Source organism: Dicentrarchus labrax, unplaced genomic scaffold (assembly GCF_905237075.1).
Source record: "Dicentrarchus labrax unplaced genomic scaffold, dlabrax2021, whole genome shotgun sequence".
In the NCBI taxonomy this organism is placed as follows: Eukaryota; Metazoa; Chordata; class Actinopteri; family Moronidae; genus Dicentrarchus; species Dicentrarchus labrax.
In genome coordinates, this window is record NW_026136706.1 from 26,787,362 (window position 1) to 26,805,931 (window position 18,570).

Below are 18,570 nucleotides of genomic sequence, written 5' to 3' on the forward strand. Positions count from 1 at the left end.
AAATTTATTCAGTGCAATCCAAAGATTGTCTGCATCACAGTTTGAGAACACATACACACTGGTGTAACTGAGAAAGTGTTGTGGTTTAATTTTTCTTGCCTCAATGCACCTCAATTGATGTCTATCTGTCTTAAACTCTTTTTTTTTTTTTTTTTTTGGTTGGATTACTTGGTTGTTGGATTGGACGTGCTACGGTAAGCGTACTGACTCACTTCCGGTTTACTTCCTGCTCTGTGTACACTGTTTGGTGCTGTAGCTCTGTCAGTGAACGCTAAATATAAATTAGTTTTACTCGTTACAGCGGTTATTTACCCGCTTAACATTTAAACGTAGACTAGTTCTACTTAAACACTTGGAGTTTCTCCCTCTTTTAGGGACTTTTCACTACTTTCAAAGTTTTTCATACACTCTAGTTTCATTAGCATTAGCAGTTAGCTATGGCTTCTCCCTCTCCTCTGTCCTGCTCAGTGTGTCAGATGTTCAGTTATTCCTCTGCCTCCTTTAAAGATAATGGTACCTGTATTAAATGTAGTTTATTTACTGCGCTGGAGGCGAGGCTTAGTGAGTTAGAGGAACGGCACCGCACCACTGAGATATCTTTAGCCGCTATAGTTAGCCAGCCCCCAGTAGCCGGTGCGGTCCGACCGAAGGTAGCTTCTGTTAGCTCTGTAGATCCCCCGGTAGTTCCCGAGCAGCCGGGAAGACAGGGAGGCTGGGTGACTGAGCGAAGGAAGGCTAGAACGGCGAAGCCCACAGGTCACCACCAACCGTTTCACGTTTCTAATACATTTTCCCCTCTCAGCGATACACCCGCTGAGGAACCAACTCTGGTTATTGGCAGCTCCATAGTCAGAAACGTGAAGTTAGCGAAGCCAGCGGCCATAGTTAAATGCATCCCTGGGGCCAGAGCGGGCGACATTGAATCAAATTTAAAACTGCTGGCTAAAGATAAACGTAAATACAGTAAGATTGTTATCCACGTCGGCGGTAACGACACCCGTTTACGCCAATCGGAGGTCACTAAGATTAATGTGGAGTCGGTGTGTAACTATGCTAAGACAATGTCGGACACCGTAGTTTTCTCTGGACCCCTCCCCAATGTGACCAGTGATGACATGTATAGCCGCATGTCGTCATTCCACCGCTGGCTGTCGAGGTGGTGTCCAGCAAACGATGTGGGCTTCATTGATAACTGGAAGCCTTTTTGGGGAAAACCTGGTCTGATTAGGAGAGACGGCATCCATCCCACTTTGGATGGAGCGGCTCTCTTATCTAGAAATATGGCGAAGTTTATTTCTAAAACCTGACAGTCCAGAGTTAGGACCAGGAAGCAGAGCTGCTGTCTTACACACTCCTCTGCGCTTTCTTTAGAACAGTCACCCACCCAAAACCCCATAGAGACTGTGTCTGTCCCCCGACCACCTAAACTATTTAAAGAAATAAAAACAAGAGGAGTTCAACATAAAAATCTAATAAAAATTAAAACCAACTCCTCAGTAGCACAAAATAAGAGAATGAAATGTGGGCTGTTAAATATCAGGTCTCTGTCCTCTAAAGCTGTTCTAGTGAATGAATTAATATCAGATTATGATATTGATTTACTTTGTCTTACTGAGACCTGGTTGTCCCACGAGGAGTATGTTAGCCTAAATGAATCCACCCCCCAGTCATATTAATACTCACATTCCTCGAGGCACAGGCCGAGGAGGTGGAGTAGCAGCTATATATGATTCGAGCGTTTTAATGGACCCTAAACCTAAACTAAATTATAATTCATTTGAAAGCCTTGTTCTTAGTCTTTCTCACCCAAACTGGAAAACACTGCAGCCAGTTCTATTTGTTATAGTGTACCGCGCTCCTGGACCGTACTCTGATTTTATATCTGAATTTTCAGAGTTTCTATCAAGCTTAGTCCTTAAATCAGATAAAGTAATTATTGTAGGTGATTTTAATATTCATGTGGATGTTGACAATGACAGCCTTAGTAATGCATTTATATCATTAATAGACTCAATTGGCTTCTGTCAGAGTGTAAATAAACCAACTCATTGTTTTAATCACACTCTTGACCTTGTTTTATCATATGGCATTGATATTGAACATTTAATAGTCTTCCCACATAATCCTTTCCTATCTGACCATTATTTAGTAACTTTTGAATTCATACTATTAGATTATAAGCCATTAGGCAAAACTTCCTACAGCAGATGTCTATCTGACAGTGCTGTAGCTAAATTTAAGGAGGAGATTCCTTCAGTGTTTAATTCAATGCCATGTCTGAATTTAACAGAGTCCTATAACAACTTTAGTCCCTCTGAAATTGATAATCTTGTCGATAGTGCTACAGGCTCACTACGATCAACATTAGACTCTATCGCTCCTATAAAAAGGAAATTATTAAAACATAGGAGACTAGCACCTTGGTATAACCACCAAACCCGCCAGTTAAAGCAAATAGCTAGGAAATCTGAAAGGAAATGGCGCTCTTCCAAATTATCAGAATATCGCTCAAATTGGCAAGATGATCTTAAGATTTATAGAAAGGCCCTCCGTAATGCCAGAGGAGCCTATTACTCAGCACTAATAGAAGAAAATAAGAACAACCCTAGGTTCCTCTTCAGCACTGTAGCCAGGCTGACAGAGAGTCACAGCTCTATCGAGCCACATATCCCCATAAACTTAAGTAGCAATGACTTCATGAGCTTCTTCTATAATAAAATTATTACTATTAGAGAAAAAATTAATCACCAACTGCCATCAACAGTTATCAGTGGCTCTCCAAGTTCAGGGACTTCTGTCAATGTAAACTTAGATGTATATTTAGACTGTTTTTCTGCTATCGATCTTCATCAGTTAACTTCAATCATTTCTTCATCGAAGCCATCAACCTGTCTGTTAGACCCGATCCCAACTAGGCTGCTTAAAGAAGTTGTTCCCTTAATTGGCACTTCTTTACTGGATATGATTAATCTTTCTTTATTATCAGGATATGTACCACAGTCCTTTAAAGTAGCTGTAATTAAACCCCTTCTTAAAAAGTCTACTCTTGACCCAGGGGTTTTAGCCAACTATAGACCGATTTCTAACCTCCCGTTCCTCTCTAAGATTCTGGAGAAAGTAGTCGCCAAAGAGTTGTGTGACTTTCTACATAACAATAGTTTATTTGAGGATTTAGAGTTCATCATAGCACAGAGACAGCTCTGGTTAAAGTTAATAATGACCTTCTGCCTGCTTCTGACAATGGACTTGTCTCTGTACTTGTATTATTAGATCTTAGTGCTGCATTTGACACCATTGACCATGATATTCTTTTACAGAGACTTGAGCATCAAATTGGCATTAAAGGAACTGCCCTAACCTGGTTTAAGTCATACTTATCAGATCGTACTCAGTTTGTACATGTTAACGATGAATCCTCCATAAATACTAAAGTTAGTCATGGAGTTCCACAAGGTTCTGTACTTGGACCAATACTATTTACTTTATATATGCTCCCTTTAGGCAACATTATTAGGAATCACTCCATTAACTTTCACTGTTATGCAGATGATACGCAGTTATATCTATCAATCAAACCCAATGAAATTAATCAATTATCTAAATTACAAACATGTCTTAAGGACATAAAATCCTGGATGACCTGCAATTTTCTGATGTTAAACTCAGAAAAAACCGAAATTCTTGTTCTTGGCCCCAAAAACCTTAGAGACTCATTGTCTAAAGATATAGTCACTCTAGATGGCATTAACTTGGCCTCTAGCACCACTGTCAGGAATCTTGGAGTTATCTTTGATCAGGATTTGTCATTTAACTCCCACATAAAGCAGACCTCTAGGACTGCCTTCTTTCATTTACGTAATATTAGAAAAATTAGACACATACTATCACAGACAGATGCAGAAAAACTAATCCATGCATTTGTTACTTCAAGGCTGGATTACTGCAACTCTTTATTATCAGGTTGCCCCAATAAGTCCATTAAAACGCTCCAATTAATTCAGAACGCTGCAGCACGAGTACTGACAGGAACTAGAAAAAGAGATCACATCTCTCCTGTACTAGCTACTCTGCACTGGCTCCCTATAAAATGTAGAATTGAATTTAAAATACTCCTCCTCACCTATAAAGCTCTTCATGGTCAGGCCCCTTCATATCTTAAAGAGCTCATAGTACCCTATTACCCCACTAGAACACTACGTTCTCTGAATGCTGGGCTACTTGTGGTTCCTATAGTCTCTAAAAGTAGAACAGGAGCCAGAGCCTTCAGTTACCAAGCTCCTCTCCTGTGGAACCAGCTTCCAGTTGTGGTTCGGGAGGCAGACACCCTCACCACATTCAAGAGTAGGCTTAAGACATTCCTCTTTGATAAAGCTTATAGTTAGGGCTGGATCAGGTGAGTCCTGAACCATCCCTTAGTTATGCTGCTATAGGCCTAGACTATCGGGGGATTTCCCATGGTGCACTGAGCTACTCTCTTCCTCTCTCTTTCTGCACTCATTCATGTCCCTTTAATGCATGTTACTAACTCCACTTCTTCCCCGGAGTTCTTGTGCTTTCTCGTCTCGCAGGTTCTCATGGATCCTGGTGGAGCCTCCTGCCATGGTCCTGCTTGACTGCCATTGCCAATACTGTTGTTGCTGTGCACCTGTCTGTCTGTCTGTCGCTCTCTCTCTCTCTCTCTCTCTCTCTCTCTCTCTCTCTCTCTACCCCAACTGGTCGAGACAGACGACCACCCACCTAGAGCCGGAGGATCTGTCCTAGGTTTCTGCCTTTTAACAGGCAGTTTTTCCTTGCCCTTGTCGCCAAGTGCTTGCTCATGGTGGTACTGTTGGGTCTCTGTAATTAATGTTAAAGAGTTCGGTCTAGACCTGCTCTATTTGAAAAGTGTCCTGAGATAACTTCTGTTATGAATTGGCGCTATACAAATAAAATTGAATTGAATTGAATTGAATTAAACTTTTAGCTATCTGACTATAGTGAGAGATCACAAACTCTCAGAATAGTAATGGTAAATAGACTGTACTCATATAGCGCCTTTCTAATCTTTTGACCACTCAATGCGCTGTACACTACATGCTACACTCACCCTATTCACACACATAATGAGCAGCAACCAGTGGAGCAGTTGGACATTTCTTTAAAAGTAAGCGTAAAGTGTATGGACGACCATATCATCATATTTGAGTTTTCAGTGTTTCTGCTGGTAAATGAACTGTACTTATATAGCACCTTTTCAACCACTCAATGCGCTGTATACTACATGCCACACTCAACCCATTTACACTGATTGGGAGCAATTTGGGGTTCAGTATCTTCCTTAAGAACACTTTGACATGCAGCGAGAGGAGCCGGGGATCGACCAACCTTCCAATTAGTGGACAACCCGCTCTACCTCTGAGCCACAGCCACCTAGTGACACAGACTCACAAAAAGCAGACAATTGACATTTTCACTCCATGTGCAAGATTTATTTGCATCACACAGGATACAAGTAACCCGAGTTGTCCTAGGATACAACAACAAAGACAATTTCTCTATTATATGCACAGTGTCATTTATCAATCAAAATGTCATATGATCTATGGGTCATTGCATAACTCTCAAACTCAGCAAGGCTTTTCTAAAGGTAAACTAACTTCAAATCACTTTCAAAGAAGTTCTCGCTCCCCAAATGCCAGATTGTTGCTCAGTATCATATCTACACCTGCATAATAACAGAATAGGTACCCTACACATTAGGATAGTAAAAAAAAAAAAACCTACTGCATAAATTCTGATGAAGCTCACCATAGTTACACCCTTATTCCTTGAAGGTCCAGTGTGTAACATTTAGGAGGATCTATTGGCAGAAATTTAATATAATATTCATAGATATGATTTTGTCCGTGGATAATCACCTGAATATAAGAATCATTGTGTTTTCTCTACCTTAAAATGAGTTGTTTGATGTATTAGCTCAGAAAACAGTTTCATGAGTTTATGGTCTCAATTGCTAGTTTCAACTCTTCGTCCATACATTATGATGTTTTATAAATTATGGTCCAATTTAGAGAAAAATAGACAATAAAGCAGCTTTTGGCTGTGGCTACCTTGTGATTGACAAGTCATTCTTAGTAAGTCTGCCCAGCGCAACGCACAAAATTCTGATTAAACTGTCAATCTAGGCAGTGATGATAAAATACGAATTTCTCACCTAAAATAATTTTGAAAACATATTTTAGTGTACTGTTTAGTTGTAAAAGGAGATCATGTATGACCAGATGAGCTGCCACTGTTTCCTGCTATAGGCGAATCGACACTTCGCAGCCAATGAGCACAGCTCAACTCGCTTACACATTACATCTGCTGGATCCAGCAAACTGTCATGGCAATTTCGGTTGCCATGGCGCCGCCGCGAGTGGCAGCCCTTTCAGCAGCTCCTAGTGTGCAGTGATCTTTTTTGACTTTTTATTATTTTTATCGACTTTTGTTTTTGCTTTTTTATTTTCACATTTGTGCCTTGTCACATCTGATCAACTTCTATCCAATAGATATGGATATTTATTTACCCAAACTCGTTTATTCGAGAAAACAACTTCTCACGCTGAAGACAAAGTCCTGGGCCGGTGTGGTTCCCCAGTTACCTGACGAGGTGAGGAGACCCTATCATGGCTGCAGAGCCGGCGCAAAGCTAAAGGCCAAGCGAATGGCGAAGAAGTGGCGATATAAACCCTCTGTACCATCGGTGATCATGGGAAATGTTAACTCACTACAGAACAAGATTGACGAACTGGCTGCGCTGGTGAAAAACATTAAAATCTACAGGGAGAGCAGTGCTGTGCTTCACTGAAACGTGGCTAACGGCTAATGTCCCGGACGTTAACGTTGAGCTACCCGGCTTCAGCACAGTCAGGTTGGACAGAGACACTAATGCCTGTGGGAAGCGGAAAGGAGGTGGACTAGCTGTATACGTGAACACAAGGTGGTGTAACCCTGGACATGTGAACATCAAGATTTCCATCTGCAACAGGCACGTTGAGCTGCTTGCCGTAGGGTTGCGACCCTTCTACTTGCCCAGAGAGTTTGGACACGCCATTGTTGTTATTGTTTATATCCCACCACGTGCTGACGCGGTAGTCGCGTGTGACGTCATCCACTCCGCTGTGGCTGTAGCAGAACTACAAACACAGCACCCCGAGGCTCTGGTGTTAATCTCTGGGGACTTTAATCACGTGACTCTGGACACAACACTACCTGCTTTCTTCCAGTATGTAGACTGTTACACCACGGGAAATAAGACTATTGACCTACTGTATGCAAACGTTAAGGACGCATACAGCACCACCCCTCTGCCTGCACTGGGGAAAGCTGATCACAACCTGATTCTGCTTCAGCCTCACTACAATCCAAGAGTGAAGAGACAACCCACAACAATGCGCTCATTCAGGAAGTGGTCTTTTGAAGCAGAGCAGGCTCTAAGAGACTGTTTTGGTAGTACGGACTGGGATGTACTGCAGGGTTCGCACTGTGAGGACATCGAGGGGGCTGTTGACTGTACTACTGACTACATCAACTTCTGTATGGATGTTGTTGTTCCTGTAAGAACTGTGCACTGTTATGCCAACAACAAGCCCTGGATTACAAGTCATGTCAAGGGCCTTCTTAACCAGAAGAAGAGGGCCTTTAAAGACGGAGATCAGCAGGAGCTTAGACGCGTACAGAGGGAACTCAGAGTCCAGCTCAGGGAAGCGAAGGAGCAGTACAGAAGGAAGCTGGAGCAGAAACTGCAGAACAACAGCATGAAGGAGGTGTGGGATGGGATGAAGATCATCACCGGCTGCAGCTCAAAGCGGGGGGCCCACATGGAGGGAGATACAGAAAGAGCAAACCTTACCAATTCTTCAGCAGGTTCGACCACCCCATCCCGTTAACACCTCAGGTCACCATACCCCCTTCTGCTGCTGTCTCTCTCTCGCTCCCCTCAGGAGCCACAGAGGAGCTGGTTGTCCCACCCGCTATTACAGCAGCCCAGGTGTGTGGAGAGCTAATGAGGCTTCGTCCCAGCAAAGCAGCAGGTCCAGATGGAATATCCCCTCGACTTCTGAAGGCCTGTGCGTTGGAGCTGGGACTCCCCCTACAGCACATCTTCAACCTGAGCTTGGAACAGGGGAGGGTGCCTAGACAATGGAAGACATCCTGCATCATCCCAATCCCAAAGAAACCACATCCTGGTGAGCTAAATGACTTCAGACCGGTCGCCCTGACATCACATGTGATGAAGACCATGGAGCTGATGCACAGATCCCTTTCTCACCTGGATAGGGGAAATGGTGCTGTGAGAATTACATTTCTGGACTTTTCCAGCGCCTTCAATACCATCCAGCCTCAACTTCTGCAATACAAACTAGCAGACATGGGAGTAGACTCACATCTGGTGGCATGGATAATGGACTACCTAACAGACAGACCCCAGTATGTGCGACTGAGGGACTGCAGGTCTGACACTGTGGTCAGTAGCACGGGAGCGCTGCAAGGGACCGTGCTCTCTCCGGTCCTGTTCACCCTGTACACGTCAGACTTCAAATATAACTCAGAGTCCTGTCACGTGCAAAAGTTCGCAGACGACACGGCTATTCTGGGCTGTGTCAGGAATGACCAGGAGGAGGAGTACAGGAAACTCATTCAGGACTTTGTCACAGGGTTTGACTCCAACCACTTGCGCCTCAACACCACCAAGACCAAGGAGATGGTGGTGGACCTCAGAAGGCCCAGGGCCCACCCGGAACCTGTGACCATCAACGGTGACTGTGTGGAGTTGGTACAGACATACAAATACCTGGGAGTACACCTGGATGATAGGCTGGACTGGACTGCCAACAAAGACGCCCTGTGCAGAAGAGGTCAGAGCCGATTATACTTCCTCAGAAGGCTGGCGTCTTTCAACATCTGCAAAACACTGCTGCAGATATTCTATCAGACTGTTGCGGCGAGCGCCCTCTTCTATGCAGTAGTGTGCTGGGGAGGCAGCATTAAGAAGAAGGATGCCTCCCGTCTGGACAAACTGGTGAGGAAGGCGGGCTCTGTGTTGGGCACAGAGCTGGACAGACTGACATCTGTGGCAGAGCAAAGGGCGCTGAACAGGCTCCTGTCAATCATGGACAATCCACTGCATCCACTGCACAGCACCATCTACAGGCAGAGGAGCAGCTTCAGCGACAGGCTGCTGTCACTGTCCTGTTCCACGGAAAAACTGAGGAGATCGTTCCTCCCCCACGCCATCAGGCTCTTCAACTCCACCCAGGGGAGGAAAACTCTAAACTCCAAAATGTCTGCCCTTTAGTTAACTATACCACCTGACGCAGTGCACCCTGCATTATGTGACCACTGACTGACTGACACTACTTATGCACCTTAGGCCTTTCAAGCACTGGATTTGACCATGCACCTTAGGACACTAGCCCCATGCTCGTTATTTAGCTATTTATTCTACTTTATTCTATTAGTTCTTCTAAATTGACCTCCTCTTGTTATTATTATTATTATTATTAATATTATTATTATTATTATTATTATTATTATTATTATTATTATCAGTTTGTGGATACTGCTGGAAACTGTGAATTTCCCCTTGGGGATGAATAAAGTATCTATCTATCTATCTGTCTATCTATCTATCTATCTATCTATCTATCTATCTATCTATCTATCTATCTATCGATCTATGGCGACCATATTGCCAAACTTGAGGCTTCAAAACAGTTCTCCACAAACCAATTGGGGATGTCACAATAGGTTCACATTTGCTATACAGCAGCCCAGAACGGACAAACCGACAAACCAAACACTGGCTGTTCATTAATTTATTCATTCATTGATCAATTTCTTTTTATGGGGGGTATAATATTTAGGTGGAAGTGTGACAGACGCTGTGGCTGGTTGGTTGGCTATGCATTTGTATTTGATTAATTCTTTTAATCATATTGTATTTTACGGTTTATTAAAACACGGTACATCAGTATACAATTAGTTAGTTTAAATCAATATTCATTAATACCAAATGTAAACTATAGCAACACACTCCGATCAGCCATAAGATTATGACCACCTGGTCAACCTAGTGGTCATAATGTTATGCAGCCCCATGCGCAACAAATTGTGATGCACTGTGTGTTATGACGCCTTTCTAGAACTTTTTCAGCAATTTGACCTACAGTAGCTTGTCTGCTGGATCAGACCACACGGGCCAGCTTTCACTCCGCACGTGCATTGCTGAGCCTTGGCCACCCATTACACTGTCACCAGTTTACCACTGTAAGATAGGTACTGACCACTGCAGACCGGAACGACCCACAAGAGCTGCAGTTTTGGAGATGCTCTGACCCAGTCATCTAGCCATCACAATTTGGCCCTTGTCAAAGTCGCTCAAATCCTTATGCTGCCCATTTTTTCCTGCTTCTAACAAATCAACTTTGAGGACAATATGTTTACTTGCTGCCTAATATATCCCACTCACTATTATGTATGTATATGGTAATATGGTGTAGCGGGCCCCCCTTGGTGGCGCCCCTGGCCAGGTCAGAGAATTCCTATCATAGGCTAATTCCTGACGGGATTCCTCCATATATCCCTGACTGCAGGCCCACAGACCTCAATGTGTGCGGAGTTAAACGTTTAAGCCCGCCCACTAAATTAGCTCATAATTGCCATGCAGCACTTACTTCCTGTTTCCACTAGGTGAAACGTGGCGCCGGGGCTGCTTTTTTTTTTATCCTGTGGGGGCGCTACAAACACGACAAACACGATTTTTGGTATGTGAGCTTCAGGCACCACTCTACATGTGCCCTGTGAATTTCATATTCATAACTATTACGGTCTCCGCACAGTGCTTTACCATGCCACCAGAGCGCCACCCAGTGGGGTGATTTTTTTTCCTTTTTAGGTGAGCCTCAGGGAGCCACGGGCAAGCATCCTACCCAGTTTCATTTTGATCACACGTGCCGTTGCAGAAATATAAACTTCTTCATTTTAAAGAGCGCCACCTAGTGGCGATGATCTGAAATTGTGCACGGTGCCTAAGGAAGACATGGGGAACTATAGACCCAAGCTTGGTGTCAATCGGACATACCAATGTGGAGAAATCGTCCACTTCCGTTTTTGACGACAAATCCACAGGAAGTGCTAATTTTATAACGTGCTTATTTTTGAAATTTCAAAAATGTTCAAATTACTTTTTTTGCCAGGGCGGTCCCCAGGTGCTAGGTGAAAAATTTCGTGCGAATCGGACAAAGCGTGTAGGAGGACCACGGAAAGTACTTTAAGGACATTTCGCACTGTAACGAAAAAAAATTATTGGCGGAAGTGAGCGGGGCCTATATGGAGAGATTCAGCTCCATTCACCGAACGCGCGGATATAAGTTTTTTGAATGTGCGACAAAATATGCAAAAGTTATTAAGTAACCAAAAAGTGAAAATACTTTTCTCAATAGTAGCGCCACCTAGTGGCCGACTCGAAAAAGACGCATAGAATATAAAATTTTTCACCAGGCCTGAAAACTTTGCCAAATAAAATTGACTTTTTGTATATGTTCAGGGGGGCAAAAACGCAGTCAAAGGCGCTAAAAATAATAATAGGTAAGAATAATAAGAAACATAGCAAACAATAACAATGCAACCTTGCTCTCCATTTTGACGTTTGTCTCAAAGTGTGTGTGGAAATCAAATATAAAGCCGAGATATTTTATCTCAGAAAAATGAAACTGTTTTAAATCTGGTGGTCTGTGCTTTGATAGTGCTGTAGCTTCTGCAAAGAGGCAACAGGTCAAACAGGTGTCCAGAATGAAAGAGTCTTTTAGGATGTCTCTGACTCTGCTGAGGCAGTGTAAGCTGGAGATGTCTTCCAGGGAGGGATGAGCTCACCAGTCATTTACCTTATGGTAATGATGGTATTCACAAGAATTATGTTCATAACGAACAATTCAGCAGTTTTAGTGTATGAAGTGTAGTGATGAAATGCATTGCTGATTGACGTTGCATTGAGCTGCAGGAAAAATAGTGCCGGAAATAAACTTTTTGATAGATAGATAGATAGATACTTAATTTATTCCAAGGGAAATTCCAGTGTTCTCCCACCAGCCCACTCCCCCAACATATACATGCTTACGCCTCTTTCTTTTCTGTGGCAGCACAATTGCGTAGCCTTTCGGTAATTATTAAAACCTTTATCTATCAGGGTCCCCGGTTAGCTCAGTCAGTAGAGCTGGCGACCCATATGCGCAGCGGCCCAGGTTTGAGTCCGACCTGCGGCCCTTTGCTGCATGTCGTCCCCTCTCTCTCTGCCCCCCCCGCCTCTCTCCAGCTATCTCTCTGTCAAATAAAGGCCAAAAAAGTAAAACTTCATTTATCTACACACTGTATGGCTATTCAAGTAACATAACTACCCCTTGGGTGTGGGTGTGGCTGTGGCTCAGTAGAGCGGGTCGTCCATTAATCGAAAGGTTGGTGGTTCCCCGGCTCCTCTTGCTGCGTGTCGAAGTGTCCTTGAGCAAAATACTGAGCCACAAATTGCTCCCAATGCATCAGTGTATGAATGTGTGAATGGGTTGAGTGTGGCATGTAGTGTACACCATTTACCATTCCCCCAGTGGCAACCAGCAGAAACATTGAAAAGTCAAATATGATGATAGTATCATCCATACATTAAGTGATATTTGAATATATCGAATAGATTTGCACATCACTTAAAAGCTAGTAGCTGGATTTGTTTTGTTATTGAATGATGGTGGTCAAAGACAAAATAAACAGATGCTTACTTTTAATAGAAGATCTAACTGCTCCACTGCTCATTAAGCTCACTGCTTTGAGTGCACTGCAATAACTGAAGGAGTGCCCATTTTGTTCCCTTGGTCCTCTTTCTTTCAGATTCTGCATTTTCATCTGCTTTCTCCCACAAATGTTCCCATGGAAAAACCCTCATACCACAGCTCTTGAAGAAAGGCAGGAGACATTTTCAAGGCACTGTGGTAAAGGCTATGAAAATAAGGACCTCCTCTCTGTTTGTTTACCATAAGAAACCGGACATCAGATGTGTTCTCCATGTTTATATTGTGTAGATCTGTTCTTGGAAATTTGTGAAGGGTTAGGGTGTGAGATTTCAGCATGTTGAAAAACTCCTACATGTGGAATTGACTCTTGATATTCACTTGCTTTAATTTGTGTTTAGGTGAATTAGATAAATAACATAAAAATATAATTTGGGTAATTTGCATTGTAGTCTCAGAACTGGTCCAGAGTGCACCATCTGTACTCCATCTGTGAATTCAAACATCTTGGCCTGAAGAGGCTATTAAGTCCTTTTGAGAGCTAATGAATCAGGTTCTGAGTGACTGTTAAACCTCGCAATAATGTCATGAAATAGCATACTATTGTAGCTTGATGTATTGGCAAAACTAGATTTTTTACATATATATACATATAAATAACAATTGTTATGTGTTTTTTAAATTAAAGGTTCTACCTAGTATGACAATGTGCGGCCTCTCTCCTATCCTGATACTGATGCAGTCCTCATCTGCTTTGACATCAGCAGACCAGAGACATTAGACATTAGACAGCTCTGAGTGCTGTGTGGGCAGGTAGGTAAGTTTGGAGACAAGGAGACACACATACAGTTTGCTGCTTTCTTATTACAGAACCATTTCATTCTCTGCAAGTATAGTATATAGTGTGGGCATGCCAGTCTTCTCTCTGATGGTCTTGTTTGTTTATGTAGGTTATATAGATGCATCAGTATTAAATTGAGACTGTTTCATTACCAGTTAAAAACTAGTCATAGTACGTTCAAGGATTGAATCAAGTTCCCGTCCTGAACTTTTTGTACTTTCAATTAGAGCTTCTATTATTTCCGAAGTCCTTGCTATATTTATGAGTATACAAAACAATAGTAAACTGTGGGTTTGCTCATACATTTTGAAAATTACACTGACATCTGGACTTCTGTCCAAAGTATGATTGGTAAAATGATGTTAAATAAAAAGAGAACACACACAAAATCATAAATCACTAATGGTATCTTGCAGTTAGTTGACTCAGTGTCAACTTAATCTGCGGTTGTGCAGCGCATATAAGGGGGTATAGAATATACTATGATATTATCAAAATATAAGGAGTTTACAGAAAAGTTAATGGTAATGCTAATTTCACCACAGTAAGGGCCTACAAAGCCAGGAAGGCTTGTTCTAAATGAGGCTTAATTAGTAAGTAACATTCTAGTGTTCATGTTGTAGATTCTCTGTTTTTCTCATATGGACTTATTTTTGATATGATTGTATATGGCTGCAGTAAATTTCCAAATTTAATTATTTGAAATGAATAACAAATATATACCTTTCATACTTTTCACACTTTTGTCTTGGTGGAAGAGACTTTTCGGTAACACTTTATAATGAGTACACACTATTAAGCATTATTTAAGCATGAATAAATAATTAAATCATCATTTGTAACGGAGGAATACCCATTAGTATGTAGTTTATAAACACAGTTAAAAACGTTTTATTCGTCATTGATAAGCACATTAGTTATAGTAAATTAGTAAATATTGAATTCATCATTTATAAAGCATGATTCTGCTGTAAATAGTCATTACTATGTGGTTTATAATCAGTTATAAATGTTTTACTCTTTACTGTACATTTCTGCATGCACTTGCACATCCACTATTCAGACATGTATTAATGATTAGTGACTGTGTTAGCAGATGTTCTATAAAAACTCTCAACAAATTCATTTTCTAATGATGGCCTATAAACAGTTATTAATGCAGAAATTCATGAATTGAGGCAGTTACAAAGCACTTACTACTCGTTAATTAAGTATTTTGCACAAGCTCATCATTCCCTTTGATAAATACAATACAATTATTGTATTTATCAAAGGGAAACTCAATGTAGAAAGATAGGGCTGGCAGCAGCATAGCAGCAGAAATGTTCTATGTGTGGTCACCATAGGTGTGCAAGCCATAGCAGTGCACTGCTGACACAGGCTGTGTCCAGGCCCTTGTGAGCCCCTGGATTAATTGTGTCAGCTATTAGAGCTGTATAACGAATAAATACTGGGAAAGCAGAGTATCAATGTGATGTTATAGATTGCACAGTAATTATTGCACATTATTATTATTATTATTGTAGCCGTGATGGGGGGGGGGTCTACTGGGAGCAGTGCTGGTTGTTAAACAGTCTGACAGCTGCGGGAAGGAAGGACCTACGATATCTCTCCTTCACACATTTGGGGTGAAGGAGTCAGCTGTAATTAAACCCCTTCTTAAAAAGCCCACTTTTGACCCAGGGGTTTTAGCCAACTATAGACCGATTTCTAACCTCCCCTTCCTCTCTAAAATTCTGGAGAAAGTAGTCGCCAAAGAGTTGTGTGACTTTCTACATAACAATAGTTTATTTGAGGATTTTCAGTCAGGCCATCACAGCACAGAGACAGCTCTGGTTAAAGTTAATAATGACCTTCTGATTGCTTCTGACAATGGACTTGTCTCTGTACTGTATTATTAGATCTTAGTGCTGCATTTGACACCATTGACCATAATATTATTTTACAGAGACTTGAGCATCAAATTGGCATTAAAGGAACCGCACTAAGCTGGTTTAAGTCACATTTATCAGATCCCTCGCAGTTTGTACATATTAACGATGAATCTTCAATAAATACTACAGTTAGTCATGGAGTTCCACAAGGTTCTGTACTTGGACCAATACTATTTACTTTATATATGCTCCCTTTAGGCAACATTATTAGGAATCACTCCATTAACTTTCACTGTTATGCAGATGATACGCAGTTATATCTATCAATCAAGCCCAATGAAATTAATCAATTATCTAAATTACAAACATGTCTTAAGGACATAAAATCCTGGATGACCTGCAATTTTCTGATGTTAAACTCAGAAAAAAACGAAATTCTTGTTCTTGGCCCCAAAAACCTTAGAGACTCACTGTCTAAAGATATAGTTACTCTAGATGGCATTAACTTGGCCTCTAGCACCACTGTCAGGAATCTTGGAGTTATCTTTGATCAGGATTTGTCATTTAACTCCCACATAAAGCAGACCTCTAGGACTGCCTTCTTTCATTTACGTAATATTACAAAAATTAGACACATACTATCACAGACAGATGCAGAAAAACTAATCCATGCATTTGTTACTTCAAGGCTGGATTACTGCAGCTCTTTATTATCAGGTTGCCCCAATAAGTCCATTAAAACGCTCCAATTAATTCAGAACGCTGCAGCACAAGTACTGACAGGAACTAGAAAAATAGATCACATCTCTACTGTACTAGCTTCTCTGCATTGGCTCCCTGTAAAATGTAGAATAGAATTTAAAATCCTCCTCCTCACCTATAAAGCTCTTCATGGTCAGGCCCCTTCATATCTTAAAGAGCTCATAGTACCCTATTACCCCACTAGAACACTACGTTCTCTGAATGCTGGGCTACTTGTGGTTCCTATAGTCTCTAAAAGTAGATCAGGAGCCAGAGCCTTCAGTTACCAAGCTCCTCTCCTGTGGAACCAGCTTCCAGTTGTGGTTCGGGAGGCAGACACCCTCACCACATTCAAGAGTAGGCTTAAGACATTCCTCTTTGATAAAGCTTTTAGTTAGGTGAGTCCACCTAGAGCCGAAGGATCTGTCCTAGGTTTCTGCCTTTTAACAGGCAGTTTTTCCTTGCCCTTGTCGCCAAGTGCTTGCTCATGGTGGTACTGTTGGGTCTCTGTAATTACTGTTTTAAAGAGTTCGGTCTAGACCTGCTCTATTTGAAAAGTGTCCTGAGATAACTTCTGTTATGAATTGGCGCTAAACAAATAAAATTTAATTGAAATTGAATTGAATTGAAGTCTGCAGTGAACAGGAAATGAGCCAAAACTGTTCACTGTGGAGTCCCTGTGCTGCAGACCACCATGTCCGAGACACAGTCCTTGGTCCTCACATACTGTGGGTGGTTGGTGAGTAATTATTAATCAATTAATTCATTCATTCATTAATCCATAATCCAGGATGCGATGTGATAATCCACACCTGAGAGCTGTGAACTGAGAATGTATTCTTGTGGACAGGCTCTGAGTGCTGTGTGGGTGGGGGTGGGGTTGGGGTTGATGGAGGGGGAAAATACAGGGTATGTAGACAAGGGGGGCTGCAGCAGGGATGGCTGGACCGGGAGAGGGTTGGATGTCTGATTGAACCTGCTGAAAAATAGGTTCAGATCATTCACCCACTTCTGATCCCCCACAGCCTGGGAGTCCGGTTCTTTGTAGCCTGAGATGGTCTTCAGGCCTCTCCAGACGCTGCTGATGTTGTTCTGCAGCAGCTGATCCTCCATTTTCTTCCTGTATCTGTTCTTCCCCTCTCTAATCTTCCACGTCAGCTCCTTCTGCACAGACTTCAACTTCTCCTTGTTTCCAGACTTAAAGACCCTCTTTTTCTCCTTCAGCAGGGCCTTAATGTCTGGATTGATCCAAAGTTTGTTGTTGGAGAAACACCATACAGTCCTGGTGGGTACAGTGTTCTTCATGCAGAAGTTAATATAGTCTGTGATGCAGTGAGTGAGGCTGTCGATATCCTCCCCATGAGGATAACAGAGTTCTTCCCACACAGTTGAGTCAGTCCTTCAGAGCCTCTTTCAGTCTCCTCAGACCATCCTCTCACTGTGCGGGTCACAGCTGGTTGTCTGTGCACGAGGGGTTCATACACAGGCAGGAGATGAACCAGGTTGTGATCTGATCTCCCCAGGGGAGGGAGGGGTGTTGAATTATATGCCTCCTTGGTGTTGGCATAAAACAGATCCAGTATTTTATTGTCTCTGGTGTGGCAGGTGACGTACTGGGTGAATTTGGGCAGAGTGGAGGAAGGAGAGGCATGATTAAAGTCCCCAGAGATGAGGAATAGGACTTGAGGGTGCTGTGTCTGCAGCCTGCTCACACCTGAGTGCAGGACATCACAGGCCGTGTCACCATTAGCAGAGGGGGTGGCATAGCCACTATCACAACAACATGTGAAAATTCCTGTGGAAGATAATATGACCTCATGCTAACAGCTAATAGTTCAATGTCCTTGCAGCAGAGTTGCTCTTTAACAGTGATGTGTCCAGGCTTACACCATCTATCATTCACAAACACAGCCAGCCCTCCTCCTTTCCCCTTACCACTCTCCTGTGTCCTGTCGGCCCGTTGAAGATTAAATCCAGCCACTGAAACACGTGAATCCGCGGTCAATGAGTTCAGCCATGTCTCTGTAAACAGCATGATGCTGCACTCCCGATATTCCCTCTGGTGCCGGGTCAGCGCCGTTACCTTGTCCATCTTGTTGGGGAGAGATCTTACATTTCCCATAACGATGGACAGGAGGACAGGTCTGTACCGTCTTCTCCTGGCACGACGTTGAACTCCAGCACGAGTCCCCAGTCTTCTCCTCCTCAGCTCCCGGGGGATGTCGGGTTTCTCATGGGGCAGCACCGCTATGTTACGGAGCGCTAACAGCTGATCCCTAGTGTAAACAGTAGGGACCATGGCTGCTCACGGGGTGTC

General features: G+C 42.5%; 1 protein-coding gene across 1 annotated transcript; it reads left to right on the forward strand.

Annotated features, from left to right (window-relative positions):
- The first annotated feature begins 135 nt into the window (after positions 1–135).
- LOC127365312 (uncharacterized) lies at positions 136–16,307 on the forward strand. Its single transcript, XM_051403300.1, has 2 exons — positions 136–3,960; positions 16,230–16,307. Exon 1 carries the CDS (start codon positions 1,651–1,653, stop codon positions 3,268–3,270), a length of 1,620 nt encoding a protein of 539 aa, XP_051259260.1. The 5' UTR covers positions 136–1,650; the 3' UTR covers positions 3,271–3,960; positions 16,230–16,307.
- The last annotated feature ends 2,263 nt before the right edge of the window (positions 16,308–18,570 follow it).

Bases quoted from the DNA above. Each gene is read 5' to 3' on its own strand.
- LOC127365312 (XM_051403300.1), top strand. From the start codon at position 1,651: ATGAATCCACCCCCCAGTCATATTAATACTCACATTCCTCGAGGCACA.